The sequence below is a fragment of the Argiope bruennichi genome, chromosome 3 (genome assembly GCF_947563725.1).
Source record: "Argiope bruennichi chromosome 3, qqArgBrue1.1, whole genome shotgun sequence".
In the NCBI taxonomy this organism is placed as follows: domain Eukaryota; kingdom Metazoa; phylum Arthropoda; class Arachnida; order Araneae; family Araneidae; genus Argiope; species Argiope bruennichi.
Window position 1 is genome coordinate 33,982,203 of NC_079153.1, and position 24,512 is coordinate 34,006,714.

At 28.6% G+C, this 24,512-nt stretch overlaps 2 protein-coding genes across 5 annotated transcripts in view; both read right to left on the reverse strand.

Moving 5' to 3' along the window:
• The window catches only part of LOC129963050 (leishmanolysin-like peptidase), a 299,490-nt gene extending 285,567 nt beyond the window's left edge, over positions 1–13,923 (reverse strand). Inside the window, exon 1 of the mRNA XM_056077072.1 lies at positions 13,745–13,923. Coding sequence (XP_055933047.1) covers positions 13,745–13,888 — 144 coding nt within the window. The 5' untranslated portion in view covers positions 13,889–13,923. The remainder of the gene's footprint in view (positions 1–13,744) is intronic.
• Positions 13,924–21,637: 7,714 nt separating this feature from the next.
• LOC129963076 (LIM and SH3 domain protein Lasp-like) overlaps positions 21,638–24,512 on the reverse strand; it is a 31,285-nt gene continuing 28,410 nt past the window's right edge. For all 4 annotated transcript variants that reach the window (XM_056077110.1, XM_056077111.1, XM_056077112.1 and 1 more), the window contains one exon: positions 21,638–22,963. In XM_056077110.1, coding sequence (XP_055933085.1) covers positions 22,787–22,963 — 177 coding nt within the window. In that variant the 3' untranslated portion in view covers positions 21,638–22,786. The remainder of the gene's footprint in view (positions 22,964–24,512) is intronic.

Sequence of the window (24,512 nt, forward strand, 5' to 3'; positions counted from 1 at the left end):
CGATACCCACAGCTAAGATTCATCAAAAAAAAAAAAGATTATGCTGTCAGTTTGATGTGATTATAAAGGAATTTTTCACTTTAAACTTTTACAAAAAAAAAAAAAAAAAAAAAAAAAAAAATACCGATGAATTGAAATAGTACATTTAACAACTCACCAAACTTAACGACGCAGTTCAAGAAAAGCGGGTGGAATTGGAAAATCTTAAAGATGTTGTTTTCCAGTATGATAATGCAAACCCCATACATCTTTAGTCAATCGCCAAAAATTATTGGAACTATGTTGGGATGTGTTGTCACATCTACCATATAGCCCTGACCTTGGGACTTCAGATTACCATTATTTCGTTCCATGCAGAACTCCTTACATGGTAAAATTTTTAATGACGCTCATGATGTAAAATCATATTTAATTCGGTTTTTTTTTTTTTTTTTTTTTTGCAAAAATCGAAAATTTTATGAACATGGAATTATAACACGACTTGAAAGGTGGCAAAAGGTCATCGACAAAGGCGGACAATGTTTAACTGAATAAAATTATATTTTTAAGCAAAAATTTTGAATTTTCCTTCTAACTTAAAATCCGCAATCACTTAATTGCCAACCCAATACTTTAATTTCTTCAAAATACGTAGCCAGAATAGTCAGAGGATGAGTTCTCCCCAAAAAAATGAACTGTATGTGATGCGCACCTGAAACAGCGCAGTCCATTACTTGGCAGGATAGACAGTATAATTGCAACTTAACTTTTCCGGGCTGGTGAATTGGACGAAATGGTCTTGCAGTTTAATCACAACAACTTAGCGATCTGTTGTGTCTCGATTTTTTTTTCTGAGAACCACTTAAGAATCTCATTTACAACAGTCCCTTGAAACTAGAGAAGAATTGATTGCAAAATCGATGTAGTGGGATCAAATTAAAAATAGGCGAATCGGTCCAATTGTCGAAACTGGTGGCTGAGCAAGCTTTTATTTAGTACTATCTCTGAAAAAACAGAGAAAAAGGTAATAGGCGACCACTGATGAAGTATTTAAATGAAATGAAAATCCAACTTACAAATGAAATAAAAATTGGCTAAATCGGTACATTAATTAGAAATGTGAGACTGGCTCTTTGTTTTTTTCCTAATTATTTTAAACTAGCTTTTGGTTGGTTCGCCAGTACCAGCTGATTCGCTAGAATTGATGGTAACTAAAAATTTTCAATGGATTATTTTTTGTAACTTCGTCTAAAAAAAGGGAGGGGGGGGTGTCCCTTCATTATTTTTTTTAATATTCTCTTTAAAAAAAATAAACTGTTTTTTTTTTAATTTTTAATAATCAGCGCACAGGTTAACACTTTATGTAAATTTTAAAATTAAAAAAATATTGAAAACAGGGGAAAAAATGCCTCAGTCAAGTTAATAAAAACGCCATTCAAAAGTGTCATGCATCATTTTTTTCCTTTAACCCTTTATTTAGCGATTTATTTTATTATAAACTTTTCAATATTATTTTTGCATCATTAAATCAGTTTTGGTGCGGAATAAGTCCACGAAAAACTAAAGAAAACTTTACTTAGTTAAAATAACTTACCGTAATTAATAATTAAATATTTTTAATTCAGCCTTCCGCTCACAACCATCGAGTGCTATCAGAGCCCGCACTTTTCATGTTCTTTTAAATACCATAAAAAAATAAATTACAAAAATATCAGTATTGTTCAAACAATGCTTTTAAGTACCATCGAGATATAAAGGGTTAAATAATTCTTCTTTGGCACTTCATTTACTAGAACAGTTGAATAAACTAGGAAGTTAGGGATTAAAGGTTTTCGAAGATATTTAAAATCAACCAGACGAACAAGATACTTCTAGAGACTTCTCTTAGAAATAAAACAATTTTAAAAAATCGTATGACCTTAAGTTTATAGTTTTTAGGAATTTCAAATTAAGAATAATGTTAACTATTCTTAATTAGAAGAATAGTTAATAGTTTAATTAATTATTCGTCTAATTAAGTTAAATTTTAAAAAGCTTTTTTCGCAAATATATATAACGAGGGCACTATCTTGCAATTAAGAAAAGCTAGATTGTGCCTTGGTTTGCTTTGGAATAAATATTTATAATTTAAAAATAATAATTTCTGCAGCCATTTTTTTTTTGTCTTCAACTATTTGTTTTGTTTTATATAGCAAAGCACCTTCATCAAGTTTTTTTTTAAGAACTCTTGCAAGTGCCTTCGAATTAATACAGCTTTAATTTCTGAGCTTCATTAAAAATTTGCTGTGACTTCCTCGTGCCCGTTTTTTATACGAACGACATATACATAAACATTTCACAAGCATAAATTATATTCTAAACCACGCTTAGATTAGTTATATTTATGTCCCATTTGAGATGAACTTTGGAATTTGAGGATTGTTCAGATGAAGTGACCACCAGTTGGATGAGCACTCGGTATTCTTTTCTTGCCCACACATCTGCGCCATACCACGGGAGGACATTCGACTTCGACGAATTTAATGCGCACTAGATTCCATGTGGTTCTTTGATTTAGAACCCTCCCACCTCGAAATCGAAAATTTATCAAAAGGACATGACAGTCCTCTATGAGAAAAAGTATTTGATCAGAGTTACATGAACTCCTTGTTGGTTAATTATCTTTTAGGCGATTTATGAATCAGTGCAAACAAGTAATAAGCAAAAAAACTATGTACAATCGTCTTTCGAGAGCAGATCGTAATATGCGTTTAGATTTATAAAAACAGTTACGTAAAATAATACGACTTTCATTTTAAATACAAAAATTTACTACGCAGAATATCGATTATTATAAAACGAAATTCCAATTTCAAGCGAAATTCAATTTAAATGTGCACCAGGTAAAATAGATACTTCCGTGGAATCAGGTTTCGAACATGGAATCCTTCGGCCCCGAAACCAAGAACTTCCCATTAGGATATAGTAATTTAGTTAATTAGTCAGCAGATACTTTATTGCAATATTACCTTTATTTGGACCATTTATTTATGTAATTCAAACTATTAAACCATTTGTATTACATATGCATCAAAAAGAGTCTTTATCTGCTATTTAACAAGCAGAGAACAAATAGAATTAGAAACAAATGTAGATTAGCAGTATATAATTCTTTTTTTTTTTTTTTTTGATTTATCACAAAGTTGCATGTTTCAAAATTCAGTTTCTAAAATCGATACTTTAACTGAAAATTATAGGGAATAGATTTCATGAGCCTAAGTTTCAAATTCAGACAACAAAAATATCAAATCTTCATCAAGCTATCATTCTACGAAATACGATTCTATTTGAAGTACAATAAAAATACATATACCTTAGTTACAGACAGAAAGAAAATCTTTAGGACAATAGGAATACCTTTAAGTAATCAAATTTTGCAACTTCTTGCTCTTTTTTTTTTCCCGCAAGAATTGTATTGTCTTTTTTCTATCTGTTTATTTTGTTTGCTTTTAATAAATGATCGTATCAAATTTGTCAAATGAATATAGAAGTCCTCGACATTGTTCTTTTAGAAGAAAAGACATCACTGCAATATTTTAAAATTAATAATTATTTTTTAATCATTTGAACTCGAATTTAAAAAGCACTTTCTATAACTTTTAATTGTTCAACGATAAACTGCAGTATCGTGTAATAGTCAAACGCTCAAAACAAATATTCACTCGACGCCATGTGGGTAACATTTATTTTGGGAATGTACACAAACTCAAAACTTTCTCAAGATCTCTTTTCCGTTTTATTTTATCATATAATAAAGGAAATGAATGAAGTTGTCATTTAAAGTTGTCCTCTACTACTTATATGCCGAAAGAACATTTCACTCATAATACATATAATTTCTGTTGTATTTTGCTTTCTTCTTTATTCTGGTTTATTTTCGGTTTTTATTGTTTTATTTTCGTTATATTTTACCTGTTTGTTTTTTTTTTATTTTGTTCGTGCATAAGTATCTACTATAGTATAGAATATACATATAAGAATATACCAGATTTCGTACAATCAATATCAAACCGTTGTGGAAGATTGTAAACAAATCTATTGATTAAAAAAAAGCAATCGGAGTATTTGCTTTCTCGTTCGTTAGACTTATACCATGGATTGCATTTATCTGATGTTAGCCTTATTACTTGATATGACTGAAAAATTTGAAGTTGAAGGAAACGGTCTCACACAGATTACTGAGCGGAAAAATTTATTGAAATTGAAAATGTAATACTACAAAATAAAAGAGGAAATGGAAATCCCATTTTTTAGTTCTTTGAGTTGCAGAACAAAGAAAGAATTTTTTTTTTAACACCAACAAAAGCATTTAATTTGATGAAGCGAAATTAATTTTGAGTTTCATAATAACAATTAACACATTGTTACAAACTATCTAAAAACTTTTTCTCTAATTTTAAAAATATTAAAATTAAAGAATTAAAAAAAAAGTTGTATGAAAATGAAACTGGTAGCACAAAAAAAGGGTTATCTTTTTAATATTAAAATGGAATAAAAACCTTCTTTTTGTCACATCAATTTTCAGAATTATAGTAGAAAATACAAAAAAGAAAAAACTGGCTTAATTTTTAAATAAATTTTGGATTTTGAAAAGTTGACAGTGATCTTGCTTTCGTTTTTCATAGCTTATATATGAGCCGTTTATTTTGAAAACGGGCAAGTATTTTTTGTTATTGCGAGATATTTAAAAGTTTGCATTTCAATAAATTTTAAAATATTAGTAAGAATTAATTGATATTTTTTATATTTTGTGGTACCAGATAATTTAAATTTATAATCCAATAGTGTTTACAATGCTGACTAAAAAAATCAGAGTTTTATTATAGCTAAATGGACGTGCCTCGCTTTCAAAATTAATGAATTATTGTAAACGTTCATTTAATTGGGAAATATTTCAGTTGCATCAGCCTTTATTTTAATAAAAACAAAATACTATTCAAAAATTTATAATTTTTTATTCATTTGATAAAAAGGGAAACAAAACAAAGAACATTCTTGTAGAAAATATAACATAATAAAAAAAAACAATTTAATTTTATTAAGAATTTCAATGAAATTATATATTTTCAGTTTATACGTAGGTATAATTAAATTGAATTTTATTCAGGATTTAACATTTTAAAATGTTTATGATGAGCAGGAGGTATATATGGTAATAAATCCATCATGTCCTTGCATTTTTCAGATGTAATAGACCTCCTTTTTTTCATACATAAAATATAATTTTATATTTCTGAGATTACTTTGTCTTCCTCATTGTGGTGGCAAATAGATAATTTTAAATTCAACATCTCGTTTTATCGCAGTTTTGTAGAACATTTTGTATGGTGCATCCCTTGTAAATCTGATCCAGCTTATAGTTAAACCATTCACGGTTTCTCCATCGGTATTTTTATTTCTTTTTAAAACCTCTTTCACCAGAGGTTGGACTGAAAATAAACACCCGTGTTTCATTTCATGTATTAAACATTTATTATGTTTTCGACAGTTTCGTATTACTTTATAGTAATCCGGGGGTATATATGTTACGGCCAAAGCCCGAAATACGGCCAGTTCGCGAATTGGCCAAGAGGTTTGGCCAAAGTCCGAAATACTTGCAATTAATGTTGTATTTTCTACTTTGGCTGGCCATTTCGCGAAGTGGCCGGGAATCCTTGGCCAAAGCCCGATGTGATAATCTATACTTATAAATAAAGCTCAATGTATGTTTGTGCGCGCGCGCGCGCGCGCGTGTGTGTGTGTGTGTGTGTGTGTTGGCGCTCTACATTCCAAACCGTTTGACAAACAGTTATCAAATTTGTCATATATATACCTTGGAGGTCGAAAATATGCACCGTGGAGCGATTTTTTAAAATTTTTAATTAGAATTTTAATTAAAAATTAAGCGTAATTTCGGCGATTTGTCGCTATAACCAGAAAATATTACAGCACAAAATCGATTTTTGCATCAAATTAAAGCTTTTTTTAATTAAAGCTTAAAACTTAATTTATAAATTATGCTTAGATTATATTATGCTAAAATTTAATCTGCACAAGCACGTCAAATTAAAAAAAATAGCTTTTATCAACGTGTTGCCATCACATTGATAGAAGTTTAAATTAAAAAATAAATCAACTATTATTGCACATTTAATAAACAAAATTGTAATTTTTTGCAGGTGTCTGTATAAAATGAAAAAAAAAAAAAATGAAATAAGATATTTTCTGAAAAGTGAAAGGAGGAAAAGTTTTCTATGAGCTTTGACAACACCTATATTATTAATTCAATAAAACAGTTTAATTTAAGACAAACATAGTTTAATATACTTAGGATAATCATTCTAATCAGCTACCATCAGCTAATTTGGGTCATACATTTGTTAACAAAATGGTCTAAATTGACTAAATAATTATATTTAATATAACTTTAGTCAATAAATGCTCCGATGAATCAGGAATTTTAAATTTTTACATAGGTCCTCTACCCTTTGAATCATATTTAACAAAATATTCTTGAGACACCAATATTTTTAATAAAAATTGTTGAACTCCAACCAACTAAATCAATCACTAAAACTGACTGATTTATGAAATTTCAATATCACTCTTCTATAAAAACTGGCGATTTTAGACCACTTCACCGAGTGTCTCAATGAAGATACGCTAATCCTCTGCAGGGTTTCTCGACATTGAAATTGAAAACTGAAGGTAATTGAAAACTGAACACTCAATTTGCCTTTGTATTCATACACGATACGCAACGCCTTTGCTCAAGATATAATGTTTTCATTTTGAAGGGCACAAATCTAATCTTCAAGCTATCACGTTGTTAAAGTATATACGTTCACTGAATAATTTCTATTATGGCTTTAATATGAGAACAGAATAACACGAGATCATATTTTTATATATTACAAGCTTATTTTTAACTCAGAGGTGTCACTTATATTTGAACTCGTTTCTGAAACAATTGTACTTAAAAAAAAAAAAAAAAAAAAAACAGTACACAGAAGTATTCATTTTTAAATACTTCATTTTTAACAGGGTGTAAAACAATGTGCTCTTGATTCCTTTCTTTCTGCTTTGGCCGATCGTCCCCAGCCATTTCGCGAATTGGCCGGCCAAAGCCCGAAATCAAGAAAAGATCGGACATTGGCCGATAAGTTTACAGCAACGTTGGCCAGATCGCGAATTGGCCGGCCAATTCGCGATCTGGCCGATTTCGGGCTTTGGCCGTAACATATACAACGAACTGGTTATCCGGATAGCCAGTTCTACCATTCAAAAATCACGATCGTGCGGTAAAATTGAATGGCCTGACAACAAAAATTTGTGATCAATGATATTTCATTGTCACTGGACTGAACAATCGGTATTGGAAGTAAACATATTATCGAAACACAAAATTAAGATATACTTTTTATTACTTATGAAATACTGTACAATAGGGGGGGGGGACAAAAACGGCTTTTTTTTTTCTTTCTTTTTTTTCGATTTTAGTTTAGCAATAGTGGGGAAAAGTCGCCTTTTAGGTTCATAAAGAATAATCGAAATTTTTTTTTTTTACAATATTGCAACATCTTGAGATGCCGCAAAGAGCTTGAAACTTTAAAAAAATTAACAAATTTTAAAATGAAATTTAAATTTATTTTTTCGATTTCAGTTTGGTTATAGAGAGGAAAAGGTGCCTTTTAGGTTCAAGAAAAAAAAAATAACATCTTAAGGTGCCGCAAAAAACTTAGAGTATGTAAAAAATTGAAAAATTATAAACTTTAATTAAAAAAAAAAAGAATTTTATGAATTTTTCGAGGATATAATGTTACAAAAGATGGTTTTAAATACATATATAAGCACTACAACTCGAAAAATTCTGAAATACAAAATATAATAATAAAAATATATTGAATGCTAAATTTTGTTCCTTACTTTTGTATTCTTAATGATTACAAATGCTACAGTTCAAAATCTTTTCTTCTACTTCATTGTCACATTTAAACTGTTTTTTTTTTGTATTAAATTTTAGCATATTCACACGTGAGTCAATTTTTGCTCTTATGTATCCTTCTCTTGCGACTTAACCACAGACATTTTGGTCCGATTCGGTCACCAATTTTGCAACTCCACAGCTTGCGGGTAACAGGAAGCCGGAGAAAGTCGATAACCGAGTCCACTATATTATTTGGTTCAACTTCAGATGCCTTCAGTATAATGTCTTTGAGAGAGTCACTGGAAACATGTTTTAACAAGGGGGGGGGGTTCAGTTACGCCTTTTTTAGACCATGAGATCATGTCCATGTAATCCTTTGCATCGAAATTTATCTTTGGAACTCTGAACTTCCTAAATATGTTTCTACTTTCTGTTCTTGCTTTTAAAACAACACGTTGTAAACCAAGTTCTCTTTGAATTTTACGTTCATCACTTAAAATGGATAAAAGTATATTTTCTGGAGCATCAAAGTACCCATTTCTTTGAATAATTGGGTCTATAACGTTCTTGAAATCGTCAGAGAGATAGCGTGAATATGAGATTAAACAGATGTTTGGAACCATACGTACATGATGGTTTTAATTTCATATTAAACCACATAGCCACATACACTTTCACAATATACTCAGCCAGAGTCTTAAGATTTTTAGTTGCCACATACAATCGAAGCAAGCGATTGGCTAATGTCAACTACCTAGAGTGAGCAAGTTTTCCAGGGTTTCTTAAAGATAAATCTAGGGAGCAATTTCCACTTGATACAGCGATACACATATCCAATAAATATTTCTGATCTGCACTTAAATCATTTTTGTCTTCCAGAAGAGGAAAGTTATTTTCAATTAACAAGAAGTTAACCACAGAAAGACCAGCACAGTTTTCTAGCTGCTGACCTATTTCGCCTTTAAACTCATTGGGTCCTTTCGTTTTACCATTTCAATGACAAAAAAAAATATCGCAATGGTAGCTCATTACAATGGAACAAACAGATTAACTATTGTTAAGCTCTTCCTATTTCCTTTTCCGTCAAAGAAATCACACCATTCTTATACCCAGTGTTTAGAACGGTTCCTCACACCCTACAGCAGTAAATTCAAAAGTTGCTTGTGTTCTCTCTCTAAGAAATTCCAGTATACTGTCTTCTATGTCTTTTCTGGTGCCAGATTTAGGTGTTGCATGGTCTAAAAACTTTGAGTTTGGTTCCTCTGTTAGTGAAACGTGCACTTCTAAAATAACTTTTTTATATAACTTACTACCTCTTTTTTCTTGAACAATTGTTATGTATTTTTCTATCATCAAAAACAATCCTCTATTTTCGGTTATCTGAGAATTCTTCGATTTGTTAATCTTGCTCTTCTAATTTTCATTCTGTCTATTACATAGGTTTTGTCTTCTTTTGTGATTACACCCAAATCCTGTAACGCAGCACTGGCTATAGCTGCATCAGCTCTATCTGATATTCCGATAAGGTCAGCAATGGAAGCTACAGATGGCACTTTAATACGCATTTGAGTGCTTTTCTCTTCGTTCAGTTTCGAAGGGTCTGGTAGTTTTATCTCTTCTTGTCTATTTGATGGATCTAGTTGGTCTGTCTCTTCTTGTGTGTGCTCTCTTAAAGAACATTGTTGTTCTTCAGCTGTCAATAAACATTTCTGGCACACTAGCATTTTTTGCCCGTTCTTGATTAAAATTAACTATTCTCTGTAGTTGTTTACTTTTTCTTCCGCAAAGTGCTTGTGGTAGCAATATCAATATTGCCTATAACAATTTTCCTGTTAGAACGTTGAGCGTTTAGAAACTCTTGTTCCATAACTGGTACTTTGTTTTCTTTTATGCAAATGCAAGTATTAAAGTTTACACATTTACAGGCAGCAATATCAAATAAACGTTTAGCTTTTTCTCTAAATTTTCTGAGGTTGGAATCAAACTTATTTTAACCTTTTCTGCTTTTAGACTTTATTAAATTTCTGTATTTAGCATAAGCTTTTATCATTTGTAAAATTCTTTTCCTAGATATAACGGGAATGGAAGCTTTTGACCTTACTTATTCTATTTCGCGAACTAAAGTGTCACATATTTCACTTACAGAAGGATCCTTCTCTGAAGCAATTTTGAAGTTATGTCTAATATAACAATAGCACTTCATAACAGATTCGTAAGTAGACAGTTCAACTTCAAGCAAAACACCCTAGATTTCAGACATGATATCAAACAGCCACATTTGCTTCACCATACAGCAACCGGGGCTAAATTTTGCCGTAATATATTCGGTCAAAAATAATTTCAATCTAAGATGGACTTGCATCATTTTCAAAATAAACAGATTTTCAATACTTTTAAGAGCTAAAACTTCCATCTCCAAAACACTAAAATCTGATTTTTTTTTTTTTTTTACTTTAAATTGTTTACGCATAAAAAGATCATAACAAGTTTTATCTATAACTACCATTATCTCCATTTTTTTCAAAAAAAGACTTGCTCCCCTTTCAAAATAAAGGCTGATATGTCAAATGTCATTCAGATTGGCCAAAAAAAAAAAAAAAATGTATACAGAATATCCCCATATAGACACTCTGCTTTATATATATACGTGTGAGTGTGTGTGTGTGTGTGTGTGTGTGTGTGTGTGTGTGTGTGTAACGATATTTTAAAATCTAATTTAAACTTAATTAATATCCTAATTTTTAACTCAATTCACCACATATTAACTTCATTCTAAAATATCTTCTTATTTCCTGATCCCATTCCACCTTTTTTATTTAATTAATGCAACAGAAAGCTCTGTAAAATTGCTTTCGTCAGCGATTCCTTGTACATAATGCCTTGAAACTACAATATCATACAAAATATGCTTTAAACAAATTTTTATTAATTTTTAAATTGATCCATTTTAATTTAATTTTAAAAATATTAGTTATTAATTAAAACCAAAAACTTATCTATGTCCTATCCTTTTCTAAACGCATTACCCATAATTTTAAAAAAATGTATACATTTCAAATAAAAATGAATTATACATTTAACAAAAATTTGGAACGGTGTGTGGGGGGGGGGATATTTGATAAAAATGAAATATTGCAGATATTTCCCTATCTGTATATTAGAGAATACTGAAACTGTGGTTTTAATTCCCAAAATTTTTTCACTTTAATTAAACGTTACAATGCAATTAAACTGCAAGAATATTTACAAAAATCATTTTCTAGACATACTATTAAACTTTTTCATAAGATAAAAACAGATCCAAGCATGTTTGCTTAGTTACTGGTTACAGTTGCATTATGCTTCATATCTAGAAAATTGTTACACTGTGTGTATATACAATGAGCAACAATTGTTGCATTTTAATCAGGTTGATTATATAAAGATATTCCATAATATGTAATAAAAATGAGATCTAATTCTCCTAAGACTTCAAAAAAAAATCGCAAATTTCATACATTAAAACCAAAAACACAATACCACATATTTCATCATGAACAATCATCTATGCTCTTTGTTACACAAAATAATAACAAATACAATCAAACATTTCTCCTTTAACTCCAATGCAGTTTTTGTTTACAATTATGAGACGCAATTAAACTAACTTTTAACATAAATTTCAAAATAATATACAACCTTTCATATTATCTATTAGTTTATATTAAGAACAACAAAAAATGATCTAATAATTTGTAAAACTATATCATCAATTCAACTTTTTTAAAAGAGTAATTAGAATACTAAAAATGATAAGAATTATTAATTTTAAATAGCAATTTACTTTTCTATTCCAATTACTCATTCTCCAATTACTCCCAATTACTCATTATACCAATAAAAGGGGGGAAACAAAACAATACCAATTAGAATGAAAATTCATTATGCCAAATCAACACAATGAAAATTAAAAGAGATTAAAACAAATAAAACATAATTTTTAAGCTAAAAGTTTTCTTATTAAACTTCTGTATTTTAATATGTATAAAGAATGATATTATATAAAGAATAATATTATATAAAGAATATATGCAGAATCAAGTAACATAGGGTTAATTTTTAAAGAAATTACAAAATAACAGGTTTTTTAAAACTATTACATAATAGTTTAAAATTTAAAATTATTACAAAGATACAATTTAAACTCTCGAGAAATAAAATTTATATCTATATTTTATTTTATTTTTATTTATTATTTTACAGATAATCAAAGACAAAAAGAAATGTGCTTCAAATAGATATATTTGGATTAATGTTCAATATTCAAAGTTTTTTTTTAAAAAAAAAAAGCAATCATGAAACAAATTAGTGTACAAAGCTGAATTTGTTTTATTTGATAGTGGCCAATTGTTTTTCTCGCACATGAATCTAATTTTAGTTATAGTATCTCACAACTCATTTTCAATTTTTAAAATAAATTAAGAAACAGTTCATGATAACATCAACAAATCCTAAACTAAATTTTAATATTCTGTATTATGTGTGTTTTTAATGCGATATCATTTTGATTTGAGCACTACCTATTAACTTTTAAATACTGAGCTACAACAGTTATCAAATACTATACACTAAGACAGTCGAAAAACAGTTGTACGAGCGATGGAAAAAAAATTTTTCGATACATATAAAAATTCGATTTTTAAATTAATTTAAAAGTAGCAACTGAAAAAATATACTTTCTTTCAAATCTTTGTTCTCTAAGACTAATAAATAAATTTCAGTTTGTTCAAATAAATTAATTATTATCTGTACACCAATTTAAATATTACAATATGAACAAGAAAATCTTGTTTATATGCTAAAAATTGTAGAGTGTCAGAAGTCTGTACCATTATACATTATGAAAAATATATATTAATTATTTATCTACTTCATACTTACAATTAACTCCTAAAAAAGTTTTTAAAAGGCTAAACTCCTAAAAGATAGTTGAAAAACAGTTACAACAAAATACGAGAGATGAAAAAAAGCATTTGAATACACATAAACATTTATAAATCAGCAGTAACAAAGGGGGGGGGACCTTTCTTTTAAATCATTGTACTTCCAATTTGTTTTAATAAATTAAATAGCAATGACACACCAATATAAATATTATAATATGAGCTAGTAAATCTTTTATAAATATATTTACCTGTTAAAAATTGCAGTGTTAAAAATTTGTACTATTATACAATATAAAAAATATACTATTTGCTGATCTATTTCATAGTCACAATTAACACTTTTTTAAAAATTAAATTCCTAAAAATTCTAGCATTTAAAAAAAGAACAAATTATATATTTATTTATTCAATTAAAAATATTTACCATTTATTAAAATTTAATGCTCAAAACAATAATAAAATTAAAAATAACTATTCTTAACTTTAGTTTTTATATATGCAACAAATAATTAAATTTCCTGATTGAATCATTTAATTTTTAAAATGAATACTTAGTAAGAAAATATTTATAACAGTTCCATAATTTTTTATATTGGAGAAAAAAGTTTGTTTTTTTTTTAATGTAAACACACATTTATTGAAAAGTTTAATTTTTTATAACTAATATTATTACAAAACATGTCGCTACATCTGAAATCAATATACTCAAGGTTTAATCACGAAGATTCAGACACTTTAACATAAGAAAAATTCACAACGCTTTCGAACGCGCTTCTTGGTTTTGTTTACAGCACTGACAGATTGGAGATCTTCAGTGTGGAGAATGTATTCGATGCAATGTAAACAACGTGCTTTTGAAAACCGGAAAAACCATCAATAAATAAAAATAACTTACCTCGTGTGGTTGAGGGTGCTTATGAGAACAAATTTTTGGATGCTTATAACCTTGGACAAATAAAAATAATAATGATAAATTTATTAATAGCAACACATCAACTACCTTCCATTTCACCCGAGTCACCATTTTGACAAGACTCATTATACTGCGCGCTCTAGCGAGTAGAGCAGCAGACGACGAGTTGATATAAAAAGAAAAACGAAAGTAGAGAGAAATAGAATAAAAAAAGTTTTTATAAGATCAGCTGATGATATTAAGAGAAAAATTTTTTGATAATTTATGACCTATATCATCGGAAATATTTGATTTCATATTTTTACAAATACAAAATATTTATTTTTTGCGTCCATTTCTTTGATGAAATTAAAATGGTTTTAAATAGTTTTTTATAAAATTATGTATTTTATTGTATTTTACTATAGAAAGACATAAAATAAATCAAAATATGAATTTTGTGGCTAGAACGACTGAATTTTATTCCTCTTTCGTCATGAAATAGTAATTTTACACCTGTAAAGTCTTCGTGTCCTTTTTAAATGAAACACTAGTTCCCACTAACGTCTTTTCGTTCTTACGCTTGATAAAATTATGTGAACAAATTAATCAATTGGTATCTCGGTCCATATAGCATAATCTTTTTTTTAATAAGAATATTAAATAGATATCTTTGAATAAAGTTTCATAGAAGCGGGAATTTTCGCTGTAGTAGAATCCTTTTAGTGAGCAATTAAACACTTGCTTATTTCGTTCCTTGAATTTTTCAAATTATATAGAAATTTTAAGTTACATTACGATTATCAGATACACATTTATTGAGATTTCTTGTGGAAATCGGACCACTAGGTCTTGTAATAACTTAAGAAGAATCCGACTCTTCTATTGATTTAAAATGATTTTTCATCATTTTGTTAAGCAGCCTTACCTTAACGCTGTTTGTGAGGGACATTCAAGTGAAAACAGTTTCGTTTCATTTGCAAATTAGACAAATAAAAGAATTTAATATCTTCTGTACTACTGTAAAATCTCGAATCAGAATTGAAATGGGGTGCATTTCATAAAATTGGAAGTTGGAATGTGACCGACGATATCTTATATCCACTCTTCAAAATATACGAAATTGATAATTTTAATATTTAAATCATTTAACAACTGTATGAAATAATATATTAATTGTAAAATAAATATTATTTTAATAATATTTTCGCATATATCCCCACTGCAAACATGCGCAACTAAACAGTTTCATTTTCAGAATTATTACATAAATTTATATATTATTGTCAGTTAAATATGTGAGCAATGAATTAAAATTACATCAAGAAAATATTTTTGTTGTATGTAACTAGTTTGTTCTTAAATATATATATATATATATATATATATATATATATATATATATATACTATACTAACATTTTAAATTTAAATTATAGTATATATATATATATACTATACTAACATTTAATATACTAACATTTTAAATTTTAAAATGAATTTTATAATAAAAAAATTTTAACAATCCAATAAAGTTTCTTGAAAGCATCAATGAATTAAAAAATTATTTTGATTGTTTATTGAAAAAGGACTCATTTTAAACTTCAATAGAAATAAAAAATGCTAATTTTTTTTTACGTAATTAAACATGTTCATTTAAAAGAGGACACATATTTATTAATATCAATTAAATTCATAAAATAAGAAAGCATCATTTTTTTTTTTTAAAGAAAGAAAGAAGAGACCTTACTAATGCAGAATCATAAAAATCTGTTTCAACGAATTTATTTGATGCTAGCGAAAATCTCAAAATATCAGCGAAATCAGTCGATGTCAGCTTTTCTGTGCATTTTTTTAAAGTTAAAGCCAATTTTTAAAAGCATAAAAGATTCCCAAAGAGCAAAAAAGAGTATAAAGAAAGATTAAAGGGTAAAGATAATATTATAACAGCAACAGGTCACTCTAATACAAAGCTTTTGAAATAAGCAATATTTTATTTTTTAAAATAATTGTTCAGAGACTTTGTTCAGACGTATCATACTGTAAATAATCGTAATAATTGGTAGTTTAATTTGTCACCAAAAATATATTTTCTCATATAAAACTGTGAACGTAAGTGAATATATAAATTGAACCAGAATAAATTTAATTGAAAATATCACAAATTAATGCAAGTACTTGTAAAACATATTCCTAAAAGCTGAGCTAATATTTTATTCAGCATAAGATACTATATAATTACTATCGTAATTTATTCAAACGCGATAAATGATACATTATTTTTGTAATCTACTGGAGAGATGCAAAATAATCTGGAACTGCACTCGTTCTTTTAAGTTAAAAGGAAGAGACGTAAGCATTTCAGTGATGTCAGTGCTTTCCTAATCTAGCTTAGCAAAAATTACCTTACGAATTAACTCATTATTCGCGACCCACATCATCATTTATGACATTTTTTATTCTTTTTTACCTTATTGCATGTAGATCCCAGCTAATGATCCATATGCCGTACTGCAATCTAAACAATGTCCAGCCTACCATGGCCTATGCACATTGCATTATCCTTGAATAGTAGTTTAGTTCAGAATATTTTGTTTGTCTTGATTTACAACATCAAAATTTAAATGTAATACAAATTGAATAAGCATTTTGATTTAATTGACAAACAACGCTGTTTCACATCCCTATTAGTTCAAGATATTGTATGATATTTCCACAATGTCGTCAGACATTCCGAATATTGACTAACATTGCAACATTGTTGTTGGACATTTTCTGCTAATAGGAATTCGAAGATCTGAGTTTTAAATTTATATAAGACAAATCCCTTTTCAAATTTCCATATCTATTAAAAGTCATTAATCTGGTAATCGTATTGTAGTAAATCATCACAGTGACATAACGGAGGCTTTCCAGAAATGTCCCAAAGCCATTTCCTCTAAGAAAAATATTTTTGCACATATTTTACATTTTTAAATGTAGAAGTATTGATATGAGAGGTGAAAAGCGTAAGAGTTTCAGTACTTTTTCAGTTAGTATTACATTCAAATTTTGATTCTGTAAATCAAGGCTGAACAAAATTGCTTGTAATTTTTTTTGGTTACGACAAGTTGTGCATCGTTTGGATTGCAATACGATGTGTCGATCATCAGAGCAAGGCATCAATGTTCAATCAGGATGGTAAAAAAATGCAAATTCAAGAGTCTAAACAGGGCTTATGACGTTATGTAAACATGGATGTCAAAATTAAACTCAGGGGAGCCTTTTTGTGAATTGATGGCGTAATTGATTGATCTACAACATATTTTATAGTAAAGCAACTGAGTTATAGTTGATTAAATAAGAATTTCATTCACTTATTGTAAGGAATCTGCGAGTTCCCTTGAAATTGACGATAACATGTTGACGCTACTTGACTCACCTACCGTTCATATCACTAGCAAATGTACCGAACTATCTATCTAATTATATTATTGTTTCTCTACTACAGTTAAAAGTTAGAAAAGAAAGATGAATCTAACTATATAGATGGTTCGAAAATCAAGCGTGAATCGCGGCTATGTTAAGCTGTTTTTGGAATTTATTTAGTGATATCAAAGCGAACAAAATACTAAAGCCAGTACAATTTATTTGATTTCTGAAATTGAAGAATAGCAGAATTATTTTCCATCATTTTTTAACTAGATTACAATGTGCAATACATTCACAGTTAGAAAGAGATTATTACAATATAAAGATTCGAATATCAGTGGGAGTGGCATAAAAATAAAGTCCGTCCTAGCCTGGATCGTAGGATTACTTCATTGCTCAATTTGCTATAACATTTTGATTGAAGGAAATTAATGGAAAAACATTGGGGTTCCGTACATACTGTGCAAATATCAAGTATCATGCTGAAAGCAACGTGTGTGTAGACCATTTTACAATGAAGGGAAAGGCAGTAAAGCAGAGTCGTAATGGTATTAAGTAGACAAAAATGGTTTTGGTAAGCTTATTTATTACTGATAGTTACTTGGCAAAAGCAACATTAACAATTTTCAAACATTTGAATTTTTCTCACAAAATCAAACACCTCTTAACGAAAATACGTGTCTAGATAGTTATAATTTATAATATCATGATCATTGCTTAGTCCTGAAAGTGGCTCAATGAAACAGTCCATTTTCACACTTTCCGAAATTCAAAAAAATCAGTTTAAAAACTGCCGTAACGGAATCATAAATTTATTCTAGAAATCAAAAGACGAGGATTTTAAATATGCATCATATACTTATGGATACTCATTACCTGATTTTATAATCGATATTCAGCCGAATGTGCCTACCGACGAATGATGATACTGCGATTGCACAATAATGCATATTATTAGAATAAAGGTGACACAATCTGATTCATATTTCACTGCATTTGATTTCAGCCATAGTGCTTTCTCTGAATACATACAGAAAATGTTTGTGTATGAAACATGCATACATACATATATGTAACAATTATCGGAATCCTGTCGGCTCTTTAATATGTAAGCATTATTTTATATTAAGCAGAATGCAGGTGCGACCAGCAGTGAAGAGACTTAGTAATTTTTAAAGTTCGATTTATTCTCTCCCGCAGGCAAGCTTGATTTTTACAAGAAGGCGTGGACATCGCACGTCCGCCACAACGCGTTGCAAAAGCAGAAGTAGGGAAGAAGGGTGAAAAGAATTATCATTCGCCTTATATAACCTTAGATTTTGATAGGGAAAATATTTCTTCTTAGTGCTAATATATTAATAAGATTCTGATAGGGATTTCTGACGCATGTCAATCACATGTAAGGGAAACACAGGGATCTTTTAAGAAAGAATGTGCTTACTGGACATTTTTTTACCCCTTCACGCCGAGCGTGTGAAAGTATTAGTGTTTAGCTGATTAAGCAATTTTATAAAGCTTCTCTTGAATTAATTAAGTAGAGAAAGTGGAATTGGATCACGATATAAGAGAATATTTTAGAATGAAGTTACTAGGGGCTAAATTAAGATAAAATTTTGGAAATTAATTAAATTGAAATTAAGAGTTTAAAATATCATTACATATATATATATATATATATATATATATATATATGTTGTGTGTGTGTATGTGTATTGTATAATGATAAGTAACAACGTGACCACATCTTTTCATATGCTTACATTTATTTCTCTGTTCTAGGTATAATTTTGTTATGCTTTCTTTAAATATAATTAAATGAAATCTCATTACATAAAACATATTTTCATTGGCAAATATTTTTAATCAACACCGAAGGTACAAAAAAAGAGGCAATTTTAAACACATTTTTTTAGACATCTTAATTTTGCAGACCGAAAAAAAAGATAATTATAGATTTGAAATCATATCAAGCAGAAAGCTTTTCAATAATTCACAGTCAAAAATGATCTTTGATAATTTCTAACTTTTTAAACTACAATAGATTAAAAAATAACAATTTAAAAATAATTCAATTTTTTTTATGTGTTAAGCATATATATTTTCAAATTACAATCACATTTATGATTTTAGTGGTATTTTACAAAATGATTTTTCTTTTGCGTATATCATAAAATAATTGCCAAGATCTTATTTGGAGTGGTTTAAGATGCATTAATAACATCCGAACATATCCCCCCCCATCATCGTATTTGGCTTTAAAATGTGGCAAATACATTGTTTTGTCACTGGAGTATCTATTCCTCTTCCCTATAGTAGCTAAGCCACTGACTCTAAAAACTATTGTTTTTATATTCATCTTTACCAGCAAGACGTTTCAGTACGATCGGTCAGACATTTTGACACAAACAATAGTTTTTCAGTTAACTGCAAATTTCTACAAATAATAAAGATAAAGGTGGTCTACTGGATAGATCGTTTGACTTGGAGCTACCAAACTTGATACATACAACATTTGGAGGGTAAAAATGTGCATCTTAAACCAAATTTCTTTGTGATTTAAATTAAAAATTAAATGAAATTTTTGAGTTTTTAAAGACAACTCTACAGAAAAATATTGTGTAAACTTTTGTAGCATGTCATTAAAAGATGGCCAGCAACTATCTATTTGGCTAAGAGAGAAATATGCCAACCAAACATATAGCTAAAAATAAATTTAAAATGAACAATTATACCATTCATTTTCAACTAGCTAAGAGCTTTATTCCAGTAATAAATGGAAAGAAATGATGTACTATATCTCATTACATTCACGACACTACAGAATTGCTAATTTAGAAAATTCAACTTCGTCAGGATGTTTTCAATCATGAAAGACATATATTCACAATCTCACAAGATAAAATAACTGAGAGAAGACAATTTTCAAGGAAGTATTCACCCTGCTCAATTTTAAGGGGGGGGGGCACTGATTAGTACTATTGCAGATATTTAAAAAAAAAAATGTGTAATTTAAAGGGGGGGGCAAATAATTAGTGTAAATATTTGTTTAATAATTTCACATTTTTCAGACTAATTTTAAAAGAAAATATCAAGCGCATAAAGCATGCGATAACAATATTTTAAAGTCATATATCTGATGCTTTAAATATTTGCTCTTTTTGCCTCTAAATATTCAAAAAGTTGAAAAATAGAAAGTAATTTTATAGTGGATGTCAGGTCAAAAATAGACTTGTTATAATGTCTTACAGCAAGACATAAATTTTACATAAAGGGAATATCTTTGTTTATTCTGCAGATTAATAAAGATAAATGTTTGCAGATGTTGAAATGCCCCCCCCCATATCTTTAATATTGTTACTAAATAAACAACTAGAAAAAAATTGATGTCTCAGATTACTGAATGAAAATGAACATGTATTTTATAATCTCAGTTTCATGTTTCTTAAATGAAGAAATATAAACTTGAACAAACTGTGCTCATTTTAAAATTAAGATTTCACACAATGAACAACAAATAACTGTTCTGATAATTTGTTAAAGAAAAGTTCAGTGTTTTTTTAAAAAATTGTTTTGCATCTCTTTTGAAATAAGACACTTTGAAAAGACTCCAAAGGAAAATATAGTGAGTGGAACATTTTTTCCACTATGACAAATTCACATAATTATTCACCTTAAACCAAACATGAAACCATAATCTAATATTTATTAATAATAAAAGTATGTGCTGGCATTCTGCAGGCTAGACTGTTCGACTTAGATTAGATTAGTAAACATACATACTTTAGAAAGTGGGAATGTACAACAGGATGATTTTTTTTGGAAATTTTTAAAAACACTTTTAATTAATTAGAAACTAAGCAAGCTTTTGGTGTCTCTCTGCAATAGCTTCTAAAAGTAAATTTTATATCATTTTAAAATTCAAATGATCTTTTTAAAGATATCAAATTTGTTGCCTTATAATTTCCTTTTCTGTTTTTTTTTTTTAAATTAAACAATATATTTTATTGTTGAAATGAAATTCAAACCATCTTCATTGCTGCTACTAGCATTATATCTTCTTTTTCATTGTTAATGACTAAAATATGAAGATTCCGCTTATTTTTCCATAATGTGCAAGCTTCAGTATAAAGCATGTTTTTATCCTTTTAATAAAAAAGTTTGATAATAAAGTTTGACATTAAAACTAAGCAATAATGAAAGTTTTCTAAGTGCAGCCATTTTTAAACACTACTGCTCTTTATTGAGATATATTCGTATATATATAATAATATAGATAGAGAATAAGAAAAAAGCAAAATTAGAGCATAATGAACAAAACAATGTAATGCATCTAAAACAAAATGTGTTATATATCTATTTAAATTTGAAAATATTTTGTTGAGGAAGCTATTTAGACAAACATAAAATATTTAAATGAAATTTTTAACAACCATTGATCATGATGGACTCCAAAAGCAACTAGTATATAATAAAATCACACACAATATGATTGAGGAAGCATTTTATTTGAAGGGTTTTTGACAGCCTGAAGTACAGGAAGAGATTGTACTACATAACACATTAAACAAACAGACATTAAAATAAAGCAATAAATGCTTAAAGCAATTCATAAAAAGTAACAAAGATTGTATTTTACGAAAAACACAAAGCATAAGTAATTACAGACAAAAACAATACAGAGGAAAAAAATAAAATCTGATTGGTGCAGAACTGTCAGCAAAGACAAGTCTCTCGTTTCATTGTAAAATCACACCAACATCAATTAAAGCATTACTTACAAAAGAATTTGTTATAACAACTATATAAAGATATTTATATATATTTATACACATATATAAAAAGGAATCAAATTTCTTCCTGCCTTAAACAAACAAACATTGGCAGTTCTGAAACCATTACAAATATGGCTCCCTAAAAATTGCTTATCTTTACAAACGTTTTTATTTTAAAAAAAAAGCTCAGAATGTATCATTTTGGCTCAATAAACTCATCTGAAAAAGTAAGAAAAACATAAGTAAAATAGAAAATAGTAACCCCAGTACATAAAAAACACAAAGGCAAGTTCATGACTGCTGGAAAACAGTTATGTTTAAGTATAACTCGAAATGCAAAGCAAGACAAATAGTACACAAACCTATCACTTCATTCACAAGATTTTTCAAAAGCACACAACTGGAAAAAATTATATTTAGCAAACTTAATTATAAAGTGCAGAATTTTAAGTTAATTTCAGTACATGAGCACCTTAGTGGATTTTACATACTTATGCAATCATTCTATATGTATAACTGTTATTGCATTAAGAAGTTCCCATGCACCATTTTGAGGAATGGAAAACTGAAAAATTAGTTACTATCAATTGGCATTATACATTACAATATATAGATTAGTACAAAGTCTTGAGATTCTGGGAGTTTAGTCTACTTTGACTGTTATATATCTTTTTTTAATGTTTCTTTTTCATAGATCTACAAGTAAAAAAACAAACAAATTGAGATAAATTTCAAAAGTCAGCATAGTTTTTCCTCCATCATTGAGCACGTATGAGCCAATTTTTTTTCTTTCTTTTTCTAAGTATTTGTTTTAAAACTTGTCACAAATCATTCAAATAACACATAAAGCACAACACAAGTTATCAATTTACTCTCTCAACATAATTGGCAGGCAACATTCCAGTTTGTCCGGTTCTCTGCACTGTCCCTGTCATCCAACCGTCGTCGATAGGATTGCAATTAATAATCAAGTCTCCATCCAAAAAGCTTACTTCATCAGAATCCTGTGCAACGTAATCATACATGGCTTTGAAAGTGTGCTAGAAATATAAAGGTCAGGCATTTAGTATTTTTTCCCTATTTATTCATTCAATGAGTTTTCTAAAAATATCTTAACAGAAATGAAATTAAAATATCCATATAAAAACAAATATGTAGTCCTTGTGATTCCAATAACCATTCCTAATGTGTTACTATTTGTAAAAAATGGTAGACATTGCAATAATAGAGGATAAGATGTCACCTACAAAGAATCTTCTGTTTACAATTCTATACATTATTATTTTTTTAAAATTACAATGTTGCCTCATGCTTTACTTATGAAAGGGCTTCAACTTATATTTTATTGTACAGTGATGCATTTTGGTCAATTAATTCAGAATTTTATAATAAATTTTCTTAATTATATTTCTTATTGTCCTTATTCTTGTTTATAAAAATTAAGATAACACGTTGAAGAGGAGAGGGTCACTAAAGCATAGGTTAAAATAAACTAGCAAGGATCCTATTTTTGCATTTAGGAAAATTTATAACAGTACTTCTTAATTTTTATTAATCATTAATTATCCTTTATTTTTCCCTATTTATTTGCTAATCCTTCAGCTCTCCCCCCCTATTTATTTTAAAATTTCAAGGGGGGGGGGGAAATTATTTTCCTTAGTGAAAAAAAAATTAGAAACATTTTCAGGGTAGCCAGCATTTCTATATTTTGACTTCGACTTTTTTCTGTTAATTCTAGGGTTAAAAAAAAAAAAAAAAAATCGAAAGTACCTAAAATTTTCAGGATGACTTTGCTTTATTTCCTTCCTCTTATGTATCGCATTACATTCTAAACAGAATGTGGAAAATAGTGTTCTACTTCTTCTAACTAAATCAATATAGAATATACCCAGAAAACAAACTACCTCGCTGGAAGCTTTTCATCCATTTATTGAGTTCTTTAACCCATTTGTATTGTAGAGGGAAAAATGAAAATTTATTTATTATCATTGTATTTTTCATTATTGCATAAAAAAGTTATTCGCATTAAAAATCTTTAAAATGTGGAATGAATGGATTGCATAAATTTTTATCAGCTCAATATACTCTCTATTCTCACAAATGGAATAAGTGCTGTTGCATAAGCACAGGCAGGTATTGATTTTACGAACAAAGAGATGAAAGATGTAGAATTTATATTTTATTAACACGTTCACTGCCACGGTACAAGCCTGATATCCAGGCCTTCTGCCTAATTAGAAGATTCTTCTTTGCTATCTTTTAACTGCAGCAGAGAAGGTGTCATCTAATAATATAGATGGCTTGGTACAATTATATATTATCTGCGACGTGCCAGCAAATGTGTTAAATAATATAACAATACAGTGAATTTTAATTACCAATGGAAACAAGAAATATAGCATTCATGGATAAACTGCAAAATGAGTCTTCCGAACTAATAATAAATAAACAAGTCTTGAATTAAAAGGACATGAAGGAAAAAAAAGGAATGTAGAAAATGCATCTGATAGTAAAAAAAAAAAAAAAAAAAAAAAGACAAGATATAACAAAGAAATTTGGAAATTGCATACATTATTCTTTGCATATCAC